Below are 22147 nucleotides of genomic sequence, written 5' to 3'. Positions count from 1 at the left end.
AGGTTTTATGTGCCCCATTGTGCAGATCAGGAGGACAACGGTCAGGCTGGCAAAAACACTTGGTTGTAAGCGTTCTACTGCCCAGAAGTGTGAGCCGTGGTACATGAGCACCGCAATATAAGCTACATAACAAGGCTCCTGTGTGCTGGACGTTGTGTTCTCCGAACCATCAACTGACTATTTTCTAAACCCAAGCTTAACCGGCCTACGGGTTAACAGTCCCGAATAGGAACGTGAGGTTTTGACCACCCCGTTAATTAACAATAGCGACTACACGCAATTCCTTGATTCTCTTTTAACTTTTCTCAGTTACGTTGACCACTAGAATTCTGCTTTTTAGATGCACGGGGTACGGGCAGATCGCAACTCCCAGGCATCCCGCAAAGTAGGCGGGTCACCGTAGGGGCAACCTTTACCCGCTCAAAAATTCGTCTCACATTTGCAGTGAGGATTCGGGCGTCACCCCGAATCGTTATTTTCCTTACTCATAAGTTTAAGGCATAAACGCTTTTAACGTTTACTTCCTAGGTAATGAATCCCATTCTCATTAGTCCTACGGTGAGTGTCAAAGTTGACTGTCGAACCGAGAACCTCTTTCCTTTGAAGATTGTCTTACTCATTTAATTCTTTTCTGTTGCTTTTTCATTTTATTTGCTCGTCTTGAGAAAGAGGGAACGGTAGGGCTACGACCCGCCGTATGCAGATAAGCAGCGGACGTCGCAAAGGCTCACGGGGAGAGCCCCGCCTCTTCCGGTCCTTGCTCGGTTTGATCTGTCGCGAGACTTCGTCAGCCGAACGCCGGAAGCCGCTAGTTCCTCCGTAGCGGCCGAAGGGGCGGGCTCGAGGGCTGAGGGACGATAAGCTGCTCGCGGCTGGCGCGGCGGTGCAAGATGGCGGACATCTCCCTGGACGAGCTCATCCGGAAGCGAGGGGCTGCGGCGAAGGGGCGGTAAGCGGCCTTTTCTCCTTTCGGGGTTCACGGCCCGAGTCTTAGCGGGGCTCGGGGCGGAGAAGGGAACGGTCTGGGCGCGACGCGGAGGGCCGTCTGCGCCCGCCCCCTGCCACAGCCGCGCTCCCCATTGGCCCGGCCGCCGCCGCCGCCGCGGGCCCGGCCGCCCGGCTGCTCACTGGCTGCAGGCGCCGTCGCTCCGGCGGGCCGGGGGGAGGCCGGTGGGACCGCTGACGGCGGAGGGGCCGGACTGCGGGGCTTGTGGGGGCGGCCCGACTGCGGGGCTTGTGGGAGCGGCCCGAGGGGCGCCCCGCGGGGGGCGGAGCTGCGGTTGCTGAGGGGACGCGTTGTCCGCGGCCCGGAGGGTCTCTCCGGCGCAGCCCCTCGTCTGAGGAGCCGGGCGCTGCTCCACGGTCTCAGCGCAGCCTCAGAGTTAGGACGACTGGAGTTGCGCGGGCAAGTGACTTGCTCAGACTCTGCCGGTCTGTTAGTGTCGAAGCCGAGACCTACACCCAGACCTTTAATTTCCAAGTCTTGCGCCTGGTTCTCCTCTAACACTCGACTTCCTTTGTGCGGCATTTCAGGTTCTCTAAGCGCTTTGCTGCCCAGGCGGTCTTTGCTCTTTTCGCAATCCTGTTGGCCCGCTCTTAATGTTTTCCCCGTTTTCCAGATGAGGAGCTGGAGGCGGAGTGACTTGCCCGAAGCCACGGAGAGCTGAGATCGGTGCCGAGTGCACTTTATGAGCTGGCTGAGTTGGCCTCAGGCTTGGGCAGAAAAACAGGTGGGACGGGGCTGGAGGCCGGCCGTTTCTCGATCGTTCGCAGAGAAGACCGTTCTGTATCTGGGTGAGGAGTCGCGGGGATGGTTCGCAGTTAGGTGCTCCGGACTTCCTGTGGACCCTCAAATGTTGTTAGTCATTTCCAGCCTTTATGCGCTCCAGTTCACCTGTATGAAAGAGTGGGAACTTCGGCCAGTAGTTTTCCAGCACGCGTTAAATTAGTTCAGATGTCCTTGTAAACATCCGGGCTGTAAAGGTAGATGTAGTTTTCTCAGATAGTCATTCACTCAGCAGACGTGCATTTATTAACATTGCCTGCGTGCCTGTGCCTAGAAAATGGATTCTTTTACTCTCTGAAAGGTATCCCCCCAGCCTCACCTCTGCACACATAGCCACTGCCACTGCGCCCGCCACCACGGAATTCACCAGCCAGCACTTCATCTGGCTTCTGGTTCATGACAGGCACCCAGCATTAATTTTCTCTACCATTACGTGTGAGTAGTTCTCTCCTAGGTCTTCCCTCTAGTAGCTGGTGTGGAAATTGGTGCTGGGTCCTCGGGCCACTTCTAAGCCCGTCCAGGTTTCACAGGTTTGCTCGACAGTTGCTGAATGAGCCAGCTTCCCAGGACCTGCGCTTCCTGCAGTCACTCCCCTCAGTTCCTGACTGCAGGCGGTCTGTACTTCTTTGGTGTTTATGTGTGCAGAGTCTTGTGTTGGGCATTGGGTGGGCATGCAGGGAAGGGAGGATATGTGGACCCCTGGGAAGAGCAAAGACTGTGCAGCCAGGCAGACCTCGTCCCTTGGCAAGGCCCATTGTTGGGTCTGTGCCTCCCTGGCCAGGTGACTTCTGAGCTGGGCAGTTTCCTCATTTGTAATAATGGTTCCTGGTAGGTGGTTGAGAGAATTAAATGAGAATGTACGAATGTATATTTTAAAGTTTGTACCAGATAGTAAGGGTTTAGCAAATGACTTTAAAGGAGTAGAAGCCCAAATCCCTTCCCCCAGGGGACATAATAGCTAAGCATTGGGGTCCTAGAGTCAGACTGCCAAGTTTCAATCCCTGCTTCTCCCACTTTCCATATGATCTTATGAAAGTTACTTATCCACTTCATGCCTCTCTTCCCTTATCTATAAAACATGGATAATATTCACTTCCTTAGGTGTTGTCAGGACTAAGTCAATCAGTGTATCTAAAGTACATCAAAAAGCATCTGATGGGTACTGGGTGCCCAGTAGATGTTAGTTATCATCATCGTTAATGAAGGCTTTTAAGTACAGAAGTAACATCCAGTCTTCAGTGTGAGAATATTGCTTTGCTTTTATGTGAAGATTGGATTGGGGGAAGTGCAGGCCAAGAGACCATGTAGAAGAAACTGGACTGCATGCTGTGTTTGGGTTAAACCTGCTGGAAACTCCATTTTTAGTTTGCTTGCACAGCCAGCAAAGGGAAAAACTAGATGGGGTGGGGAGGGAGTCCCCATCAAGAACTGAAAGGTCTGAACAAATTTCAGTGAACAAATGTCATTTCCTACAGTAAACAAATGGCTATTTTACATGCTTTCTAGAAGAAATCACCTTACTGGAAACTTTGGTTTAATGTAGCATGGATGTCCCAGGAAGAACTTTGTGCTTAATAATTTAGGAAGAAAGAACCTATGACCGTCTCAGAAAACTTCTTTCCTCTTCTTAGTGGAAATAGCAAAGGACTGAGCCCGTGGAAGTGTGGATAACCCCTTTTCACAGGTCATGGAACGTGCTTGTTCTTCACAGGTCGTGGAATGTGCTTGTTCTTCAGAGCAGCCATTCTGTTTTGTGTTCATCGCATCGTGTAAGTCAAGAAAGGTGTCATTATCATCGTTACTACCTGGCCCCCAGTTAATCATCAAAAGGTTCCTTGATTAATATGAAATTAGAGAAAGAGGGGAGTGATTTTATGGTACTTGATCCGGGCCATGGTGAGGTGCTCTCCTTCCCCACGCACAGCACATCTCTAGTGGCTCCAGTTGTTCAAGACCCATAGATGAGTCTTTCCAGGGCAGCACTGGGCACCAGCTGCAGCGTGGGCCTGCCCCTCTTGTCCATTTCTTCCTTTAGATGTGAGAGTATCACTGATTTGGTTAGTCAAGTCACCCCGTCTTTGGTTTGCTCAGTTCACCCCTCACAGGATAGCTATCTGTCACTCCCTCCATGTAGTTAGATGAAGGTGACACGGCAGCCTTAGTGGGGAAGTTGGGCCTTGAGTGTGCTGGAGGTGAGCAGCTCTGGGCCAGATGCGTATGTGAGAGTCCTTGGAGCCGTGGGGAGAGGAGGTTAGGGAACTTTCGAGTTCAGGCCAGGGCTCTGGTCCTGGTACTCACTGCTGGTTTTCTTATTGAAATAAGATAAGGGAAATTAGATCTAAAACAAAGAAGAGGGAAATGAGTTGTTACATTAGCTTGGAAGGGAAGAATTAAAATTTAAAATGAAACATCTGCACAAGACTCTCTTGGAGGGTAAGGGGATCGTGTCTTGTTTTTCCTTGTGCCTCTAAAGCACATAGTTCAGAATTGACCCTCAGTAATTGTTAGAACTAAACTGTGTGTTCTCCCTAAGATGACCTCAACACACACGTTCTAACCCAGAGACCCCCATGGATTAAAATCCACTTTAGAATAGTCCAGGGTCCCCCTTGTGGGCCCAAATCCTTTGGACTGGACATCTGTCCAGAGCCAGCTGCCACTCTGCTCTCCACAGGTAGGTCCAAGAGAGTGAGGCATTCCTGGCCTCAGACAGACCCTCCCTGGTCATGTGTATGCCAGGCTCCAGCAGGGGACTGGGGGAGGGGCGCAGGCTCCAGAGGGCACCTCTCGCCCACACCACTCTTCCTAGGACTTGGTGGCGTGCCTGGGGAGCGTCTGGAAGCAGTGTACAGTTGCACTGTTTCAGGTGTGATGGGGCCAGGCAGTTAAGAGACTTGCTCAAAACCTCCCTCTCTCCCCCTCCCGAACATTTACTGAGGCCAGAAGTGCAGAATGTGTTTCGGGAACATCAGGTAGTCTGCCGTGGGAGGTGAGGCTGCAGGCAGTGGGGGCCAGACTAATGGTTCCACTGAGGGGTTGGGCTTTGTTAGGGAACTCCTAGCAGTTCTTGGAGCAGGAGGGTAACATAACTGGTTCTGTGTTTTAGAGACCCGCTTCTAGCAGGAGTGTTTATTTGAGACATTCCTGATGACTAATGCCTGCCATATAAGCAGTACTGCTGCCTGCTGGGATGAATGGCTGTCTTTTCATGCAGGGAGAGGAGCAATGATTATAAAAAGCCTGAACACTGAAACCCCCTAAAGCTGCTTATGAAAGGAGTTGAAAGAACTGGTGTAACCAGGGAACTGAATACATGGAATTGAGGGAAAGTAGCTTACTCGTGCTCTTACGTCCACAGCTGTATCGCCTCCCTCCCCAAAATGTACCTTTTGTGCTGTTCAAATAGATAAAAATACCAGCACGGGACATCTTGGTGGTCTTCCTTGCTAGACAAGCAGTATGGTGTGTGGGTCTCTGGTGAGTACACTGTCCGCCAGCCTCAGTGTGTGTGCTCACCCTCTCGTCGCTAGAGGGTACGCTATATCCCTGGATGTGACTGGAGTCCTAATTTTTTCCATAGCTTGGGGACAGTATTCACCCTTCCTTAACTCCTCGAGTCCTGTTCTTTATTTTTGACCCACGCTTGATTTATTGGTATTTTAACTAGGTATAGTGAAGTTCAAAATCCAGCTTTCACCGTTATAGCTCTGTTATTTGGGATAGTTACTCTCCTTGAATCTCAGTTTCCTCATCTGTAAAAGGTGGGTAATAACCTAATTCTCAGAGTTGTGAGGGTTAAAGGAGGTGGGTCAACATTTATGGATCTGTAGTAAGTGCTCAAAACTGTTAGTTGAGAGTGCCTTCTTTGTAAAATCTTTCATAAACCCTAGTAGCCAATTGCCCCTTGTGTGGCCATGGCAGACATTGCTTATCAACCATAGACTTCTGGGAATTCTCAATGCAACACTTCAAACAGCCATTACAAATTATCAGAGAAGGGAAATTGTTGAGGAATATGAATAAATTAAGGTTGCAGAAGCCTTATCTCCCCCGCCCCTCCTTCTGCAAAGGTTTACTGTTCAGACCCAATTGGAATGAACCAGAAAACTTTTGAATCTGCCCCTTTCTTCATTCTCTGTTCAAGGATATGAATTTTGTTTTCAAGAATCTCATTGTTGGGACTTCCCTGGTGGCGCAGTGGTTAAGAATCCGCCTGCCAATGCAGGGAACACGGGTTCGAGCCCTGGTCCGGGAAGATCCCACATGCCGTGGAGCAACTAAGCCCGTGCACCACAACTACTGAGCCTGCGCTCTAGAGCCCGTGAGCCACAACTACTGAGCCCACGTGCCACAACTACTGAAGCCCACGCTCTGCAACTAGAGAAAGCCCGCGCACAGCAACAAGGACCCAACGCAGTCAAAAACAAATTTTTTTTTAAAAAGATAAGCTGCTAATCCTACATCCATTTAAAAAAGACTCTCATTGTTCCTTTAATTGTTCAAAATAGTTGCTCTCAGTAGCTTTTTCTTTTTTTCTTTTTTTTTCTTGGCAATAATGTTTAATTGCTTGAATGACTGGTGAAATTGGGTAACTTGACCTTTTGAAAGCATAATTATGCCATTGGGTCTAGATTTGCCCAATTTTATGGTATTGTAAGATCATGGTGTATCACACGATGAGATCATCCCACCTCCTGTAGTTAAAAATATCAGGAACCTTTGGTAGGGGTACCCCGGTGATGGGAGGAGGTGGGATTTGGAGAAGACAGATGAAGATAGGAAATCTTCATTCAGGAGGCCAGGCATAAGTTTGGGTTAGGGTGTGTCTGACCTCCACTGTGTGGTGGACCTGGTCATCAATGAAATATTCCACTGTCAGTGTGTATGCAGCGTGGTTCCCTTTGTAATGTCCACTCAGTCGGAGACCAGCTGCTTTCTCTTCCGGGAGGCCTTTCCTGAAGCTCCTGCAGCTCGGCAAGGTCCTTGTGGGTCCCACTTTTGGAGTAAGGGCCAGAGTGGCCCTGTGCCATGGCTGTGTGGGTGCCCCTCTCTCAGCTGGGAGAGCGATTGATGGCCAGGATCCTAGCAGGGCACTGGACCAGTTGGTGAGGGCTGGGTGGAGGACTGGCCTTGGAGGGGCAGTCTTCTCTAGGAGAAGCCCTTCCAGGGCAGCCACCCCTTCTCCCGTCTTACCTCCCCTGGGGCTTGGAGTAGGAAAGAGAGAAGCTTGGAATCTGTTATAATGGAAAGAGTCTGGAGTCTGGGGTCCAGTCCCAGCCATGCCACTAGCTCTTTGATTTGGTTTCTCCTCTGTAAAATGGAAGTGATGGCAGGTAATCTCAGAGATTGTGAGCCTAAAAGGAGAATGTAAGTTCGTAGCCCTGTAGGGTCCCTGACACATAGCTCTTTGAGCCTTTGTCATTCCCCTGGGGCAGTGTTGACACAGGGGAGGAGCTGTAGGATGTACCCCCTGGGAAGCTCTTAATCCTGTGGATGATGCAGGCTTGTAAACAAATCATCGTGATGCTGCGTGGTAAGTGCTTTAATAGAAGCTTTGTTCAGTGCTTTGAGGGCTCCAAGGCGAGAGCCTTCAGCTGTGGAAGTTATATGGGAGAAGTGAAGGAATGCTCTTGAGGGTGTGGAAATGGGGAAAACTTAAACGCCTCCTTAGCTCCCCGCTCCCCCTCTGCGAGAGCAGAGAAGCTACAAGCTGTGGGCTGTAGGGGGCGCTATCCACATTTGGTCTGCCTTTTGACACTACTCTTTCCAGAAACCCTGGGCTACCTCTAAGCCCTCCCACGGCCCCACAGACTTTGTTTTGTTTTTAACATCTTTATTGGAGTGTTATTGCTTTACAATGTTCTGTTTCTGCTGTACAACAAAACTATACATATACATTTATCCCCATATCCCCTCTCTCTTGTGTCTCCCTCCCTCCCACCCTCCCTATCCCACCCCTCTAGGTGGTCACAAAGCACCGAGCTGATCTCCCTGTGCTTTGCGGCTGCCTCCCACTAACTATCTATTGTACATTTGGTAGTGTATATATGTCCATGCCACTCTCTCGCTTTGTCCCAGCTTACCTTTCCCCCTCCTGGTGTCCTCAAGTCCATTCTCTACATCTGCGTCTTTATTCCTGTCCTGCCCCTAGGTTCATCAGTACCATTTTTTTTTTAGATTCCATATATATGTGTTAGCATACGGTATTTGTTTTTCTCTTTCTGACTTACTTCACTCTGTATGACAGACTCTAGGTCCATCCACCTCACTACAAATAACTCAATTTCGGTTTTTGGGTTTTTTTAACATATATAAATTTATTTATTTTTGGCTGCATTGGTTCTTCGTTGCTGCATGCGGGCTTTCTCTAGTTGCGGCGAGCTGGGGCTACTCTTCATTGCAATGTGCGTGCTTCTCATTGCGGTGGCTTCTCTTGTTGCGGAGCACAGGTTCTACGCTCGCAGCTTCAGTAGTTGTGGCACGCGGGCTTCAGTAGTTGTGGCTCGTGGGCTCTAGAGCGCAGGCTCAGTAGTTGTGGCGCACGGGCTTAGTTGCTCCATGGCATGTGGGATCTTCCCGGACTAGGGATCGAATCAGTGTCCCTTGCATTGGCAGGCAGATTCTTAACCACTGTGCCACCAGGGAAGTCCCCTCAGTCTCCCAGAGTCTCTGCATGAGAAAATAGATCAGGGATGGACAAGCAGTCCCACCTACCCACCTTAAACCTAATCTGATTGATTCTGTAAATGACTCCTTCCACTCTCTCTTCCACCTGTTTTTGTTGTTGTTGTTGTTGTTTTTAAATATTTATTTATTTATTTACTTATTTATTTATTTATTTGATTGCTCCAGGTCCTAGTTGTGGTGTGCGGGATCTTCGTTGATGCGTGTGAGATCCTTCTTTAGTTGTGGCCTGTGGGATCTTTTTTTTAGTTGTGGCATGTGAGATCTAGTTCCCTGACCAGGGATCAAACCCGGACCCCCTGCATTGGAAGTGCGGAGTCTTAACCACTGGACCACCAGGGAAGTCCCTTCCAACTGTTTTTTGTATAAACCCACCGGAAAGTACTTAAATCCTAATTTGCCATTTTTCAAAGAAAAATGACATTATGCATCACTGCCTTAGGTCTGGCTCTGGCATAGTAGTGGCAGCAGGTGTTTTTCCACTATGCTTGGAATAACAAGATGAAGGTCCAGGTTTTCTTTTCCTGGTGTCAGGAAGACTCACCTTTGGTTGCACTCCTGCTGTTAGCAGAGGAGCTGGTGGACAGTCTCACTCCAGCTGGCTGAGGAAGAAAGAGGCAGTAGGAGAACCCAGTGGCTTGCCCACTATGAAGGATGCCTCCTGGGAGGCCTGCACAGTGATGTGGGACATGGTATAGGAACTTGTTTATTCAGTAGTTTTACCTTCTAACTCCAGGTCAGAGATTTTCAACACTGCTGTTCTCCAGGATCACCTGTCGAGTGATAAATGCATATGCCCAGGCTTTCACCCAGATTTTGGACTCAGTAGCTCTGGGGTGGGATTGAGAGAGCTGTATTTTTTTGTTTGTTAGTTTTCTTTTCTTTTTTTTAGAGCTATCTATATTTTTAAGAAGCTCCTTAGATGTTTCTGATACTGAGCCAGGGCTCAGCAACACTTACAAAGCACGGGGCAGTGAATCAGGAATGAGCCCCATCCGCCACTTCCCTCCCAGTCCAGGGTAGGGAGAGAAAGGAAGAGCACAAAGGAGGGCTGTCCTGGGAGAATCAGAGTGGGTTTCCCAAAGAGGAGGCGTAGGAGTTGGTGTCCCCAGGCAGGGCGCCTGCCGCAGGACTTTGTGTGGCTGGAAGCCTTATGGTGGGGTGGGCAGAAGCCCACAGATCCCAGAGAGGACTTCCAGGATTGGACTAGAAGCGTCTTCTGTTTCCTTGCAAGCCATTAGAAGAGCCAGCGAAGGAGCCCCAGAAGAGAATGGGACTTGTTTTATGGAGTTTCATTCCTTTCCAGTTTTAACAGTTTCTGGATTGACATTTTTATTGTTGCAGACTGTGATAAGTATATATTTGGTCTTTGTTCTGGCACACAGTTTCTAAAACCCTTGGAATTTCCTGAGTGATAAGGGTGATGGGAGCATCTTTTGTTATAATGAGGCAGCTCTTGGTGGGCCCCTAGAGAGTTTCAGGACAGGGGCTGGTCACCAGAAAGATCTAGGCATGATTAGCCTGTTGGAACTTGCAGCTCCACCCCACTCCCCACCCTGGACCTCCAGGGAGAAAAGAGGGGCTAGAGATTGAGCTTATCATCAGTAGCCAGTGATTTGATCAATTACGGTAATGGAACCTCCATAGAAACCCCTGTACAATTGAGTTTGGAGAAACTTTGGGTTGGTGAACACATCCATGTGCCAGGAGGGTGGTGTTGCCATACCCTTTCCCTGTACTTTGCCTTACACATCTCTTCTGTTCGGCTGTTCTTGAATTGTATCCTTTGTAATAAACTGGTAATAATAAGTAAACTGTTTTCCTCAGTCCTATGAGCTATTCTAGCAAATTATGTAACTTGAGGGGGGGGGTCGTGTGAACCCTCTATTTATAGCTCATCAATCAGATGAACAGGAAGCCCGGGACTTGGAATTGACCTCTGACTTGAGGGCAGTCTTGTGGGACTGAGCCTTTAACCTGTGGAGTCTGTGCCAACTCTAGGTAGTTAGTGTCAGAATTGAGCTGTCAGACACCCAGTTGGTGTCTAGAGACTTAGAGAATTAGTTGGCGTGAGGAAAAAAACCTACACATTTGGAGTCAGAGTGTTGTGAATAGAAACAGTTCAGAGTGATTATTTTTCTTTCTACCAAGTCTTTATATCTTAGTCTGTTAGTCCTCTGGCTCCAAGCCAGACCCATGTGTTGGCTTTCTTGGTCCCAGCCCAGTGGGGGTATCTGTCTGCCCTGGAGGCAGGAGGCTGCCAGAGGCCAGCTGGGCACCCTTTGTTAATCACTTAAGCTCTCTAAGCCTGCTTCTTCTACTGTAAAATGGGCATAATACTGCCCGCTTCACAGGGCGCTGAGAGTGCTGATTGAGAGCAAGGATGTGGAAGCACTTTGGAAACTGAAGTTGCTCTTCAGGTGTGTGGGGTTTTGATATCTGGGAGATATTTTATGTGGTATTGTTTGGAGGTGTCTATCATAGTGTCTAAAAAACACCTGGTGTGGGGAGCAAAAACAGTCTTACCTAGTGATAGAAACCAGCAGGCCCTCCTTCCTAACTTTGTTTACAATGCAGAGTTAAAAGTCATAAAACTACGAAAGAAGTCTCTATTAATTGTTCTCTCTGACAGGGAGCAGCTTTCTGGTTTCTCCAGGACTTCCTTTGTTTCCGGTATTACCATGGCTCTACTTCCACAGCCTGCTGTTGATATCCAGATCCTCTTAATGTTGCAGTTTTTATTTGCAGGCTCAATGCCAGACCAGGAGTTGGAGGTGTCCGATCTCGTGTTGGGATCCAACAGAGCCTTCTCGGTCAGCCAGCACGCACAGCCACCTTCCAGCAGAGATTTGATGCTCGGCAGAAGATTGGCCTCTCAGATGCCCGGCTCAAGCTGGGAGTCAAGGATGCCCGGGAAAAGCTTTTGCAGAAAGATGCCCGGTTCCGGATCAAAGGGAAAGTGCAAGATGCCAGAGAGATGCTGAATTCCCGCAAGCAGCAGAGCACGGTGCCCCAGAAGCCCCACCAGGTGGCTGATGCCCGGGAGAAGATCAGCTTGAAGCGGAATTCCCCTGCTTCCTTCTTGAGCCCACCCATCGGGACAGTGACCCCTGCTCTGAAGCTCACTAAAACCATCCAGGTAGGTTGTGGCTCCTGTCACAAATTCCTGGAAGCCAGTAACAGCTGTAGTTTCAGGCAGCGACCAAGGACCAGGAGTGTTTAGGCAAAATGACAGTTCCCCCAGCTGTTTGTATAGTAACCATATGAGGAAGGCAAGATATCATCTCACTTTTCTGTAAAAGAAAAGGGTGGGGGGTAGTCCAGAGAAATTAAGTGATTTTCTAAGTGAGATAGTAATAGAGGGAAGTGAGAGAAAAGGACAAAACATTGGCTGAGCTTGTGCTATGTGGCAGGCACTTAACATTTATTCCTCACTGCAACCATGGATTATTACCCCAGTTTTATAAAAGAAGAATCTAAGTCTCAGAGATATGAGTAATTGTGCACAGTTACACAGCCGGTCAGTGGGAGGGCGGACCAGGATCGAAGCCCAGTCAGACCTGGCTCTTAGCGCAAGGTCTTGGCCACCTGCACAGGCGCTGTCCCAAAGGGAATGGAAACAATATCATTTCACCTTCTCAGCAACTTTGGTAAAAGGAACAGCAGCAGCAGTGAACATTTATTAAGCCAGGTTCATTGAGCCCTGCAAATGCGTTGTCACATGATCTCTGGGATGATGAGTCTTCCTGTCGCTTTCCTGCTTTGGTCATAAGGCGGTCTTGTAGGGCCTTTTACCACAGACCAAAACTGAGTGCCCACCATATTTTAAGTTAAGTGATCCTCTACTCATATAGAGAACACATGCAGGCCCTGTGGGATGAATTGTGACCACTGGGTATTTCTAGGTTCCACAGCAGAAGGCCATGGCACCAACTCATGCCCATCCTGCTGGAATGAAGATCAACGTCGTCAATAACCACCAGGCCAAACAGGTGGACTGTGTGTGTGTGTATACACACGTGTGTGGTTTTGTTTGTTTGTTTGTTTAAATTTTTTAATATTTATTTATTTTGCCTGTGCTGGGTCTTAGTTGCGGCATGCGGGCTTCTTAGTTGCGGCATGCATGCAGGATCTAGCTTTCTGACCAGGGATCAAACCCAGGCCCCCTGCATTGGGAGCACGGAGTCTTACCCACTGGACCGCCAGGGAAGTCCCCCACACTTGTGTGTTTTGATGTGGCCTTCCAAGTGGATTAACTGAGGCCTGGCCCAAGGTTCCAATTTGAAGAGTTGGAGGAGGGATTGATTACATTTGACACTTTTTGCAGTGTATGAGTTTTAAAAAGAAATTTCTTCAATGCATAGGGGGAGAGAGGCAAATTGAAAGTTTTTTTTTTTTTTTTTTTTTTATAAAAGTAGTATGTGCTTATACAGAAAATTTGCAAAACAGAGAAAGGTTAAGGAGGGGGAAAAGTCCTCACGCTCTGGCTCTCTATAGCCAGCCCCTGTTGAAATTCTGCCCTGGTTCCTTCCTGTGTTGTGTGTGTGTGTGTGATTATTATTTATTTAATGCATAGTAATAGTTGTGATTATGTTATTATCCAGTTTCATGTTGTTTGTTTTCACTTTATAACTCAAGCGTTTTTCTGTTTCACATTTACTGTAAACATTTTAATAACTGCTTGATCCATTGAGTTGACATTCGAGTTTATTTCAACCATTTTCCTGTAATTTTCACTGTTAGAAATCCTTCTGTGAACATCTTGGAGGAAAAAAGCTCTTTCTCGAGTTTGGGTTTATTTCTATAGGCCAGATTGCCTGGCACAGACTTTGTAAGCCAAAGGATATAAACAGACATTTTAGGGGCCTTTTTTTTTTTTTTTTTTTTTTTTTTGCGGTAAGCAGGCCTCTTACTGCTGTGGCCTCTCCCGTTGCGGAGCACAGGCTCCGGACGCGCAGGCTTAGCGGCCAGGGCCCACGGGCCCAGCCGCTCTGCGGCATGTGGGATCTTCCCGGACCGGGGCACGAACCCGTGTCCCCTGCATGGGCAGGCGGACTCTCAACCACTGCGCCACCAGGGAAGCCCTTAGGGGCCTTTGATAGGTATCTACAAGGTACCCACTTGTAGAAAGGTACTTCTGATGTAACTGGAATTGCAGCACTTTCATTGGGCCCTTGGGGGCAGGGAGGCAGCCTGCCAGGACTTGAGCCCCAGTCTCCCAGACCAGTTTCCCCAGGCACCCCCCCTGCACCCACTTCTCCCCCCACCTCACTTACTCCAGCCCTCAGCTCCCTGTTGTCCTTACTCCAGATGTCTGTTGAGAGTCTGCATACCACGTTAGCTTATATTTCTTTATTTTCAGAATTTATATGACCTGGATGAAGATGATGATGTTATAGCTCCCATTCCTAGTAAACAGATGAAATTTGCAGCCTCAGGCAGCTTTCTCCACCACATGGTATGACATCTTACTTTCTTCCTACACTCTGGGTGTGTCTGATCAGGTTCACAGGAGAGGTGGTGGAGAGTAGGGCCTTTCAATTCAGAAATATTTCTTCATTTGGGTCATGAGGTTATCAGAACCGGAACTAGTTCAACCCCTGGCTTTTATAAATGCTGAGACCAGCAGCGTGTCCACTGACTTGTTTAAGATCCCACAGATAGTGAAGTGCAGAGCTGCAGCTCCCAATTGCTGTGTCTGAGTCACTGCAGGGGAAATATGAGTGATCCCACAGGACAGAATCACATTTTATTTCCTTTGTGGCAGGACATTCTGCCTGGTCCCCTTCCTTCCATGGTCAGCAGCTCTGCCTCCATTCTTGAGTCTGGATTCCCTTGGTTAGTGTGTTAGCAAGAATAAACTGAGCCTTGCCTGAAGGCTCCACCAGGTGCAGCGTGCATGCGGGGAAAGCTTGATGGACTAGGATGCCGATGCAGAGAAGGAAAGAGTAGTTTCTCAGAATATCAGGGACCTCTGAACATCATGCTCAGCTCAGTGCATGCGGCCAAATTACACATAGGGAGGCAAGTGGGTGCCCAAGCTAAGTGCCTTTGTTTGGTCTTCAGAGACCCAGAGACTCAGTTTTGGTCACTGCACTGAATATATGGACTAATTTCCTGGTTACCATTGAAGCTCTTAATGTGATGTGTGAAGCTGAATGATGCCAGTTTGTTACAAAGGGGCTGGGCCTTTCCTAACTCAGTTAGTGGCTAACCCTAATTGGAAAAACCCCTGTGTTTATATTAACTTATTTAAGACTTCATTTCCTCCCCACCCTGTGAGATGGGTACTGTTATTACCCCTATTTCACGGATGAGGAATCAGGCACAGAGAGGTGAACGAATTCTGCTCAGCTTGTAAGTGGTGGATCGAGGACTTAAGCCCGAGCAGTCTGGCTCCCAGGCGATGTGTTTAACCACTACACTCACTGGCTCTTGAGACTCAGAAAACAGCTTGAGAAATGTGGGATGCAGCATGAATCTAGATTCACCTGGATTGGGAGAAGCTGGTGAATTGACCCTGTCCCATCATCTGCCTGTCTGGCTGCTGCATTCCTCCTTTTTCCTAAATTGACAAGACCACCTGCCACTTCTGCCTCATGCATTTTTTTTCCTCAGACACATTAAAACCAGGGAGTTCACTGGTTTATATTTCCAAGGGATCACATGTGCAGTTAGGGGTAACAGGGGAGGGAGGGAGGGAGCTGTTTCTGCTGGTTTGCACATGCTGACTCTGCCAGCACGTCCCTGACAGTCTGGGAGCTGAGGAGGTGGGACTACCCATGGTTCCTCTGTGCAGAACAGGGACCAAAAAGCTGGGAGTCCAGGCCTTCTTAAGAGTGAGTTCCTATTCCCAGCCAGCCCATCGTGATAGAAGCATATCTAGGAGTGAACTTGACCCCAAGCTTTTGGCCTCTAACTCCAAATTGCAGGGTTTTTATAAAGTCTAAATGGTATGGGTGAGCCTGTGGCTCCTGTTCAGGACTGAGTGGAAGCTTCTTGGAAAGGGCTTCCCACACTGGAAAGTGGCTTCTGTGAACACACGTGCAGGCCGTTTTTCTCTCCTCCTGCCCCTTCCCTGGCAGCTGGCACCTTTCTGGCTTTAGATCGATAATGGAACTGGGAGGTGGGAGGCCTTGAGATACTGGGGGTTGTCAGCCCCCTGGGGTGTCTGGGTCCCTAGCTTTTCAGATTCCTCTCTTCCTCTTTGTTTAGGCTGGGGTGAGCAGTTCCAAGCTTTCCATGTCCAAGGCCCTTCCTCTCACCAAAGTGGTTCAGAATGATGCATACACAGCTCCTGCTCTCCCCTCCTCTGTTCGAACAAAAGCCTTGACCAACATGTCCCGGACGTTAGTGAACAAGGAGGATCCCCCCAAAGAGCTGCCGCCTGCTGAGGTGAGGTGAAGGTGAAGGAGAGGAAGTGACCGCACTAGTTGAGAGTTAGCCTGTGCTGGGTGGGGGCGGTGTGCTGCGTGCATCCCGTTGGGTCCTCATTGGGCCCCTGCCCTCAGAGAGCTCAAAGGCAAATAGGGAAAACAGAGCTGCAGACAGCACTGTGCCTGGTGATACAACAGAGGGCTGCCAGGAGCACTGAGGAAAGAGCATCTAATTCAACTGGACAGATACGGGAAGGCTTTAAAGAGAAAGTGCCCTCTGAGCCGGACGGGTCTTGAAACATGAATGGCATTCCAGGCAGAGGCTCGGGCCTGAAAGGGCCTGGCGTATTTGGGAAATGATGAGAGGTTCCGTTCCCTAGCATAGGGTGATGGGGGCATGATTAGGGGGGCCCAGTTGTGACAGGCTCTCCATGGGGGTTTCCTCTGGGCCTTCCTGGTCGTTTGCCTGAAGTGAGCTCTGCTGTTCACTGACTTCCGGTAACGTTCTTTTGTCTGTGGCAGCCCGTCCTCAGCCCTTTGGAAGGCACCAAGATGACCGTGAATAATCTGCACCCTCGAGTCACCGAGGAGGACATTGTTGTAAGTACTGTGGCCCGCCAGAATTTCAGATCTCAAGCCACTTCTGTTTCAAGGGTCCCCAAGAGCACCCCCCGGTTAGCTGATCCTCTAAGAGGACTCACAGGACTTAGCACAGAGTTGTATCAGGGCTTAAGATTCATTACAGGATACAAAGCAGAATCAACAGAGGGAAAATGTTCATGGGGCAAAGGCTGGAGGAAAGCAGACTCAAACTTCTGGAGTCCTCTCCCATTGGAGTCACACAGGATACACTTTATTCCCCCAGCAGTTGGTTGTAATGACATGTGTGAAACCAGGGAAGCTCATTAGAGACTCAGTGCCCAGGGATTTTATCAGGGACGAGTCATGTAGTCATCCTCTGCCTAACACCAAAGTTCCAGACTCAGAAGGAAAGCAAGTGTTTAGCATAAACCACGTTGTCGGCACAAACAGTCTAGGCTCTGTGCGCCACTCCTATCGGTTAGGGTGACGGGAGTCCTCCCAGAATCCAAGTTCCCAGATGGCAGCCGAGGGCCAGCCTTGGAAGCAGACCTTCCAAAGGAGGGCAGTCAGGCCAGGTATGTGAACCCTTTTCCTCACAGCTTCTAAACCAGAGCCAGGGGAATTCCCTGGCGGTTCAGTGGTTAGGACTTGGCACTTTCACTGCTGGGGCCTGGGTTCAATCCCTGGTCGGGGAACTAAGATCCTGTAAGCCATGCAGTGTGCCCCCCCCCCCAAAAAAAACTAAAACGAAGAAAACAGAGCCAGGTGCCCAACCTAAATCTCAGGGCCACAGAATTGTGCTAGAATGGGATCATTTAGTCCCACTGTGCAAGATCCAGTGGTTCATATTTTCCTGAGTCTTTGGAATTTCTTCCTCCTTCAGGGGTTTTCATGATAGCTCCAAAGTAAAAGGAATGAGATGGAGTGGTGTTACCTGGTGGTTGGCCCCTCTGGATTGCCCTTCTGGTCCATCCTGTCCCACCCTTGGCAGTCATGGGCAAAACCCAATTCAGGTACCTAGTGAAGGGTGGCCCAGAGTTAGCCAGGACTTTTCAACCTCATTTTCATTCAGGCACCAATAAGACTGTTAAGGAATCCAGGTGCCCTTTTTACTCAACTGTTAGATCACAGAATGAATGCAGCTGGACTCCACCCTCTCCCTGCAGCTGAGTCCCAGGTTCTATAACAGCCCACACTGGCTGCCACGTTTGTTAATGGTTTTAATTGTGAAACATGAGTGCTGGGTGATCACTTTGTGAACAGTGCACATGAGAATGGAAATCGTTGCCTACTTTGTATTAAGACTTGACAAATTAGAAAGAAAGCAATTTTTTCCTGATTATAAAAGTAATAATAGCTTTTATTTATTGAGTTAATTATAGCTATTATTATTTATATACTTACTGTGTGGCAGGCATTTTGTTTGCAGGATCTTTGAAATTACAGAGGAATGGAAAACGAATTACCTGTAATGATTACTACTCATAGTAAACTGCCAATAATCATAGTGAACTGCCAATAATAGTCATCCTCACCTCTTTTCTACCCAAATAGGTAATGTTAAAAGAAAAACTAATAGAGTTAGAATCACACTTAGTATTCAGTTCCATATCTTGGTTTTGATATGTAGCATTTTCCCTTTTATCATTAGAAACAAATCATTTCAGCGACCTTTTCGTAAATCTTCTTTTTGTCCCCATAACCACCTTGTGAAGGCAGTTGCAGGTGAAGAAATGGCTTGGGTGCTAGTCGGCCTTTGCAGTCTGTATCCATATTGGGTTCCCTCTCTGGCCTCAGTCTGTGAAATGAGGAGGGATTGGAGTTGGAATAAATGATGATGATGACACAGGTGTACAAAGCACTGCCTTGAAAATGGTCTCAGTTGAAACCCCTCAATCTAGCCAAACCAGGATGATTGGTCGCCCTGCATAGAACTCCAGAATTTGTGTTTCTAACTGATTCCCAGGTGATATATTAGCCACTGTCTTTGATGAGCCTATATGTCTGTCCATTCTCATTACAGACACTCTTGACAGAAATTCTGTATTCCATAACTATTACTCTTGTTGAGGAAGTGGGCACCGAGGCAGGAGGACTTTGGGGGTGACTTGGAGTCACAGGTACTCCAAGGCTTGTAAGCGCAGGCTCAGTTCTCACTGCTAGAACAGCTTTTCCCCTCATCTGGCCCCAGGTTGAGGCCTGTGGATGTCCCAGGACCACCTCAAATGGAGCCTCCCTGAGATCTTAGCTGCTGGGCATGTTCAGTCAGAGCGTGGCCACCAGTCAACCCAGAGCCCTGTCTGGAGTGTGTGAATGGCAGGCTGGGAGGGTGACTGCCCAAAATTCTCCCCCAACCCTAACTAACCCCTCTTGTTCTTCACAGGAGCTTTTTTGTGTTTGTGGAGCCCTGAAGCGAGCTCGGCTGGTCCATCCTGGGGTAGCAGAGGTGGTCTTTGTGAAGAAGGACGATGCCATCACTGCATATAAGAAGTATAACAACCGGTGTCTGGATGGTAAGTCAGGGAGAAAGCAGCCACGTCACCTTGCTGCTCCTCACTGCTCACAGCAGGCCTTCATCTGAGATGGGTGGGTGGACCTCCTGGTGCATTAGACCCTCCGGGGCCACCTGTATACTAAGAGCAAGCAGAGATGTTATGTTTTGTTTTGTTTTGTTTTTTTGCGGTACGCGGGCCTCTCACTGTTGTGGCCTCTCCCGTTGTGGAGCACAGGCTCCGGACGCGCAGGCCCAGTGGCCATGGCTCACGGGGGGGCCCAGCTGCTCTGCGGCATGTGGGATCTTCCCGGACCGGGGCACGAACCCGTGTCCCCTGCATCGGCAGGCGGACTCTCATGAGATGTTATGTTTTTAATTGAAGTATAGTTCATTTACAATGTTAGTTTCAGATGTACAGCACAGTGATCCAGAGATAGATACATACACACACACACACACACATTCTTTTACAGATTGTTTTCCCATATAGGTCATTACAAAATATTGAGTATAGTGCTATACAGTAGATCCTTGTTGGTTATCTCAGCCTCTGCTTTTTTATTGGATTATTTAATCCGTTCACATTTTATGTGGCTTTCTTTTGCATTATATGAAAATCTAGTGCAACATTTTAGTTCTTTTAGTGATTTTTTTCCACTATATTTTTTGAGTCACTTTCTTAATGGTTACTCAAGGGTTTACGGTATACATTGTGGGTTATCAGAATCTATTTCAGATTAGTATTAACGCAGTTGCAGTGAGATTTAGAAATATCACTCCTATAGGGCTGTATTCCCTCCTCCCCTTTTTTTGTGCTGTTATTGTTACACTTATCACATGCTATATAAAGTGGGAATCCAGTACTTGTAAGGTTAATCCTTCATGGACAAAGTAGAAATCTGAACATACACTTTGAAACTTTTTTTCACTTAATTTTATACCGTAAGCATTTTCCCTTACTACTTGCTTCACAAACAAGTTTGGCTTGCTTCATGCTGAGTCCACTTTTTCCCTTACTTTGATTCTGATCTCCTCCTGCATGGAGCTAGCTCTGTTGCCACTTGGCTTCTTGGTGCCATCATTGGCAAGGTTTCATGGACCTCATAACCCTGGGGTTTCCTTAGTCTCTGGGCTTTGCCGAAACCTGACAGCCCCATCCCTAGCTGTGCAGCCAGAGCTGCCAGTGGCGTATGCTTTGACTCCTGGTAATGAACATGGCAGTCCCTGTCCTTTGTGTGAGGAGCTGCAGTCCCGTGGCAGAGCCTTTTCTTTTTTGGTTTTTCAGGGCAGCCAATGAAATGCAACCTCCACATGAATGGGAATGTTATCACCTCAGACCAGCCCATCCTGCTGTAAGTTCCAAAGGTGGGGTGCTGGGGACCAAGTGGAGCTTTTCCGCTTGCTTACTCTGCATGATCATCTCTCTGTTCTGAGGGGTAAAGTGCCTGTATCACAGCTCCGTTCCATTTCCTCTGCTCTGATAGCAGGCAGCCAATTAGGAAGCTTAAATTTGTACAAAGTGGCTTGTCACATCATTTCTGCAGGGGATTGACCCCACAGGGGCTAACATTAAGACCTCGTTCCCAGCCTTATAATTTAGAAACACCTGAGAAGAAAGTGACGAGCAGGCCAGTTGTGTCCCTCTTTGCACAACTGTGTGTGCATTGTCCAGGTGAGCGGAAAACCCTGCCTCCTCATGATTGACTCTGGGGGACAGTGCTGGATGCTACCCCTTGTTTTGTTACATACCCAGGCATACATTGCCTGGTCCAGGACTGAGAACTTTTTGAAGCCTGAGATGCAGAAAATGTCTAGACTGACATTCAGAAGGAAGTCCTTTTGTAGACAAGGATACACAGACCCAGGGAGAATGTTAGCCTTGCTGAGGTGGGAGGGGTAGTGTGGGGCAGGCCTGAAATAGACTCTGAAATACCGAACGACGGCACTTTGAACCCTGGATATTGCGTTGTGTGACTTACATAAGTTTCTTAAACTGTGTTCCAGGATTAAGTTGTATTCTGAAAAATGTGCGTTTTATGACCTAGTGAGTTTGGGAACCACTGGGCTAAACCCAGTTAAATCTACAAGACTTCTCAGAATGTGTAATATGCCAATGTGTGTTTGACCATCCCTGAGGGACATGCAGTGTTTCCTAAACTTAAAACCCCAGATCACAGCAGACTGCATCTCACTTTTCTCATCAGCAAATTTAAAAAATGATAGGTTTGCTATAAGAAATGGAGTAAAAGGGTACGGAAAGCATTATGTTTGGTGCCCAGCTTTTGAGAGATCCTCAGCTAACGGTGGGACCGCTCTCTACCTAAGGGAAACCCACAAGGACTTTGACTTTGCTCTCTACAGACGGCTGAGCGACAGCCCCTCAGTGAAAAAGGAGAGTGAGCTGCCTCGCAGGGTGAATTCTGCCGCCTCATCCAACCCTCCTGCCGAAGTGGACCCTGACACCATCCTGAAGGCACTTTTCAAGTCCTCAGGGGCCTCTGTGACCACACAGCCCACAGAATTCAAAATCAAACTTTGAGCGGGGGAGCGAGACAGCCAGAAGTGGGGGCAGAGGAGGGTGGCTCTGTTCCCAAAACAAAGATTGTGACCTATGGGCCATTGGACTGGAGGCCCCTGAGCATGGGAAGGGTCGCCGGGGGTAGAGAGCTTCCTCACTGGATGGTACCCGCCTTTCTGTGTTGTGTTCTACCCTGTGCTCTTCTCTATGTTAACATTTCCTGTAGTACGTTTCTTCTCTCTCCACCTCGTCACCAAGGTAAGCTTGTGTTGCTCAGAGTGTCTCCCCCTAAACTCAGCCCTAAATTGTTTTTTTTTAATCTGGAAATGGTGCCGTGAATTCTCTGGGTGGCCTTCCTGAGGCCCAATGGAATGCAGGGCAGGGGCTGTTTGAAGGACACTGCTCTTTCTTCAGGGGTGAGGGTTTGACTCCCGTTTCTCTTTTTTAAGCTTTTCAAAGTGGGGAATTGAAGCCCCTGCCATCCTAATAGGAACCAGGTCAGCTCAAGACCTCTGCCGCTCACTCTCCTGGTCAGTGGAGGTGGCCTAGGTGGGGATCAGGTCACAGGCCCCTTGTCCTCTCACCGCCGTTGGCTCCAGACCAGTGTGGTCTGGAGAGGACCCTGTGGCAAGGGCAAGGTGAGACTTGCTCCACTAGGAAGAGTGCACCGCTGGCTCTTGGTTTGGGGGACCCGCACTGTCTCGGTC

At 48.6% G+C, this 22147-nt stretch overlaps 1 protein-coding gene across 2 annotated transcripts; it reads left to right on the top strand.

The window, feature by feature from the left end:
• Positions 1–890: 890 nt before the first annotated feature.
• POLDIP3 (DNA polymerase delta interacting protein 3) lies at positions 891–21461 on the top strand (the record flags this gene model as incomplete). 2 transcript variants are annotated; one of them, XM_079715807.1, is made up of 9 exons in its annotated part: positions 891–949; positions 11219–11609; positions 12376–12462; positions 13833–13928; positions 15686–15865; positions 16369–16446; positions 18812–18941; positions 20208–20274; positions 21284–21461. In XM_079715807.1, 9 exons carry the CDS (start codon positions 891–893, stop codon positions 21459–21461), a joined length of 1266 nt encoding a protein of 421 aa, XP_079571933.1. The 2 variants fall into 2 exon arrangements, with proteins under 2 accessions (XP_079571933.1, XP_079571934.1); XM_079715808.1 differs by lacking the exon at positions 12376–12462.
• Between the last annotated feature and the right edge of the window lie 686 nt (positions 21462–22147).

This window comes from Hyperoodon ampullatus (genome assembly GCF_949752795.1).
Source record: "Hyperoodon ampullatus genome assembly, chromosome: 11".
Taxonomy (NCBI): Eukaryota; Metazoa; Chordata; class Mammalia; order Artiodactyla; family Ziphiidae; genus Hyperoodon; species Hyperoodon ampullatus.
This window is presented reverse-complemented; position numbering and strand designations above follow the sequence as displayed.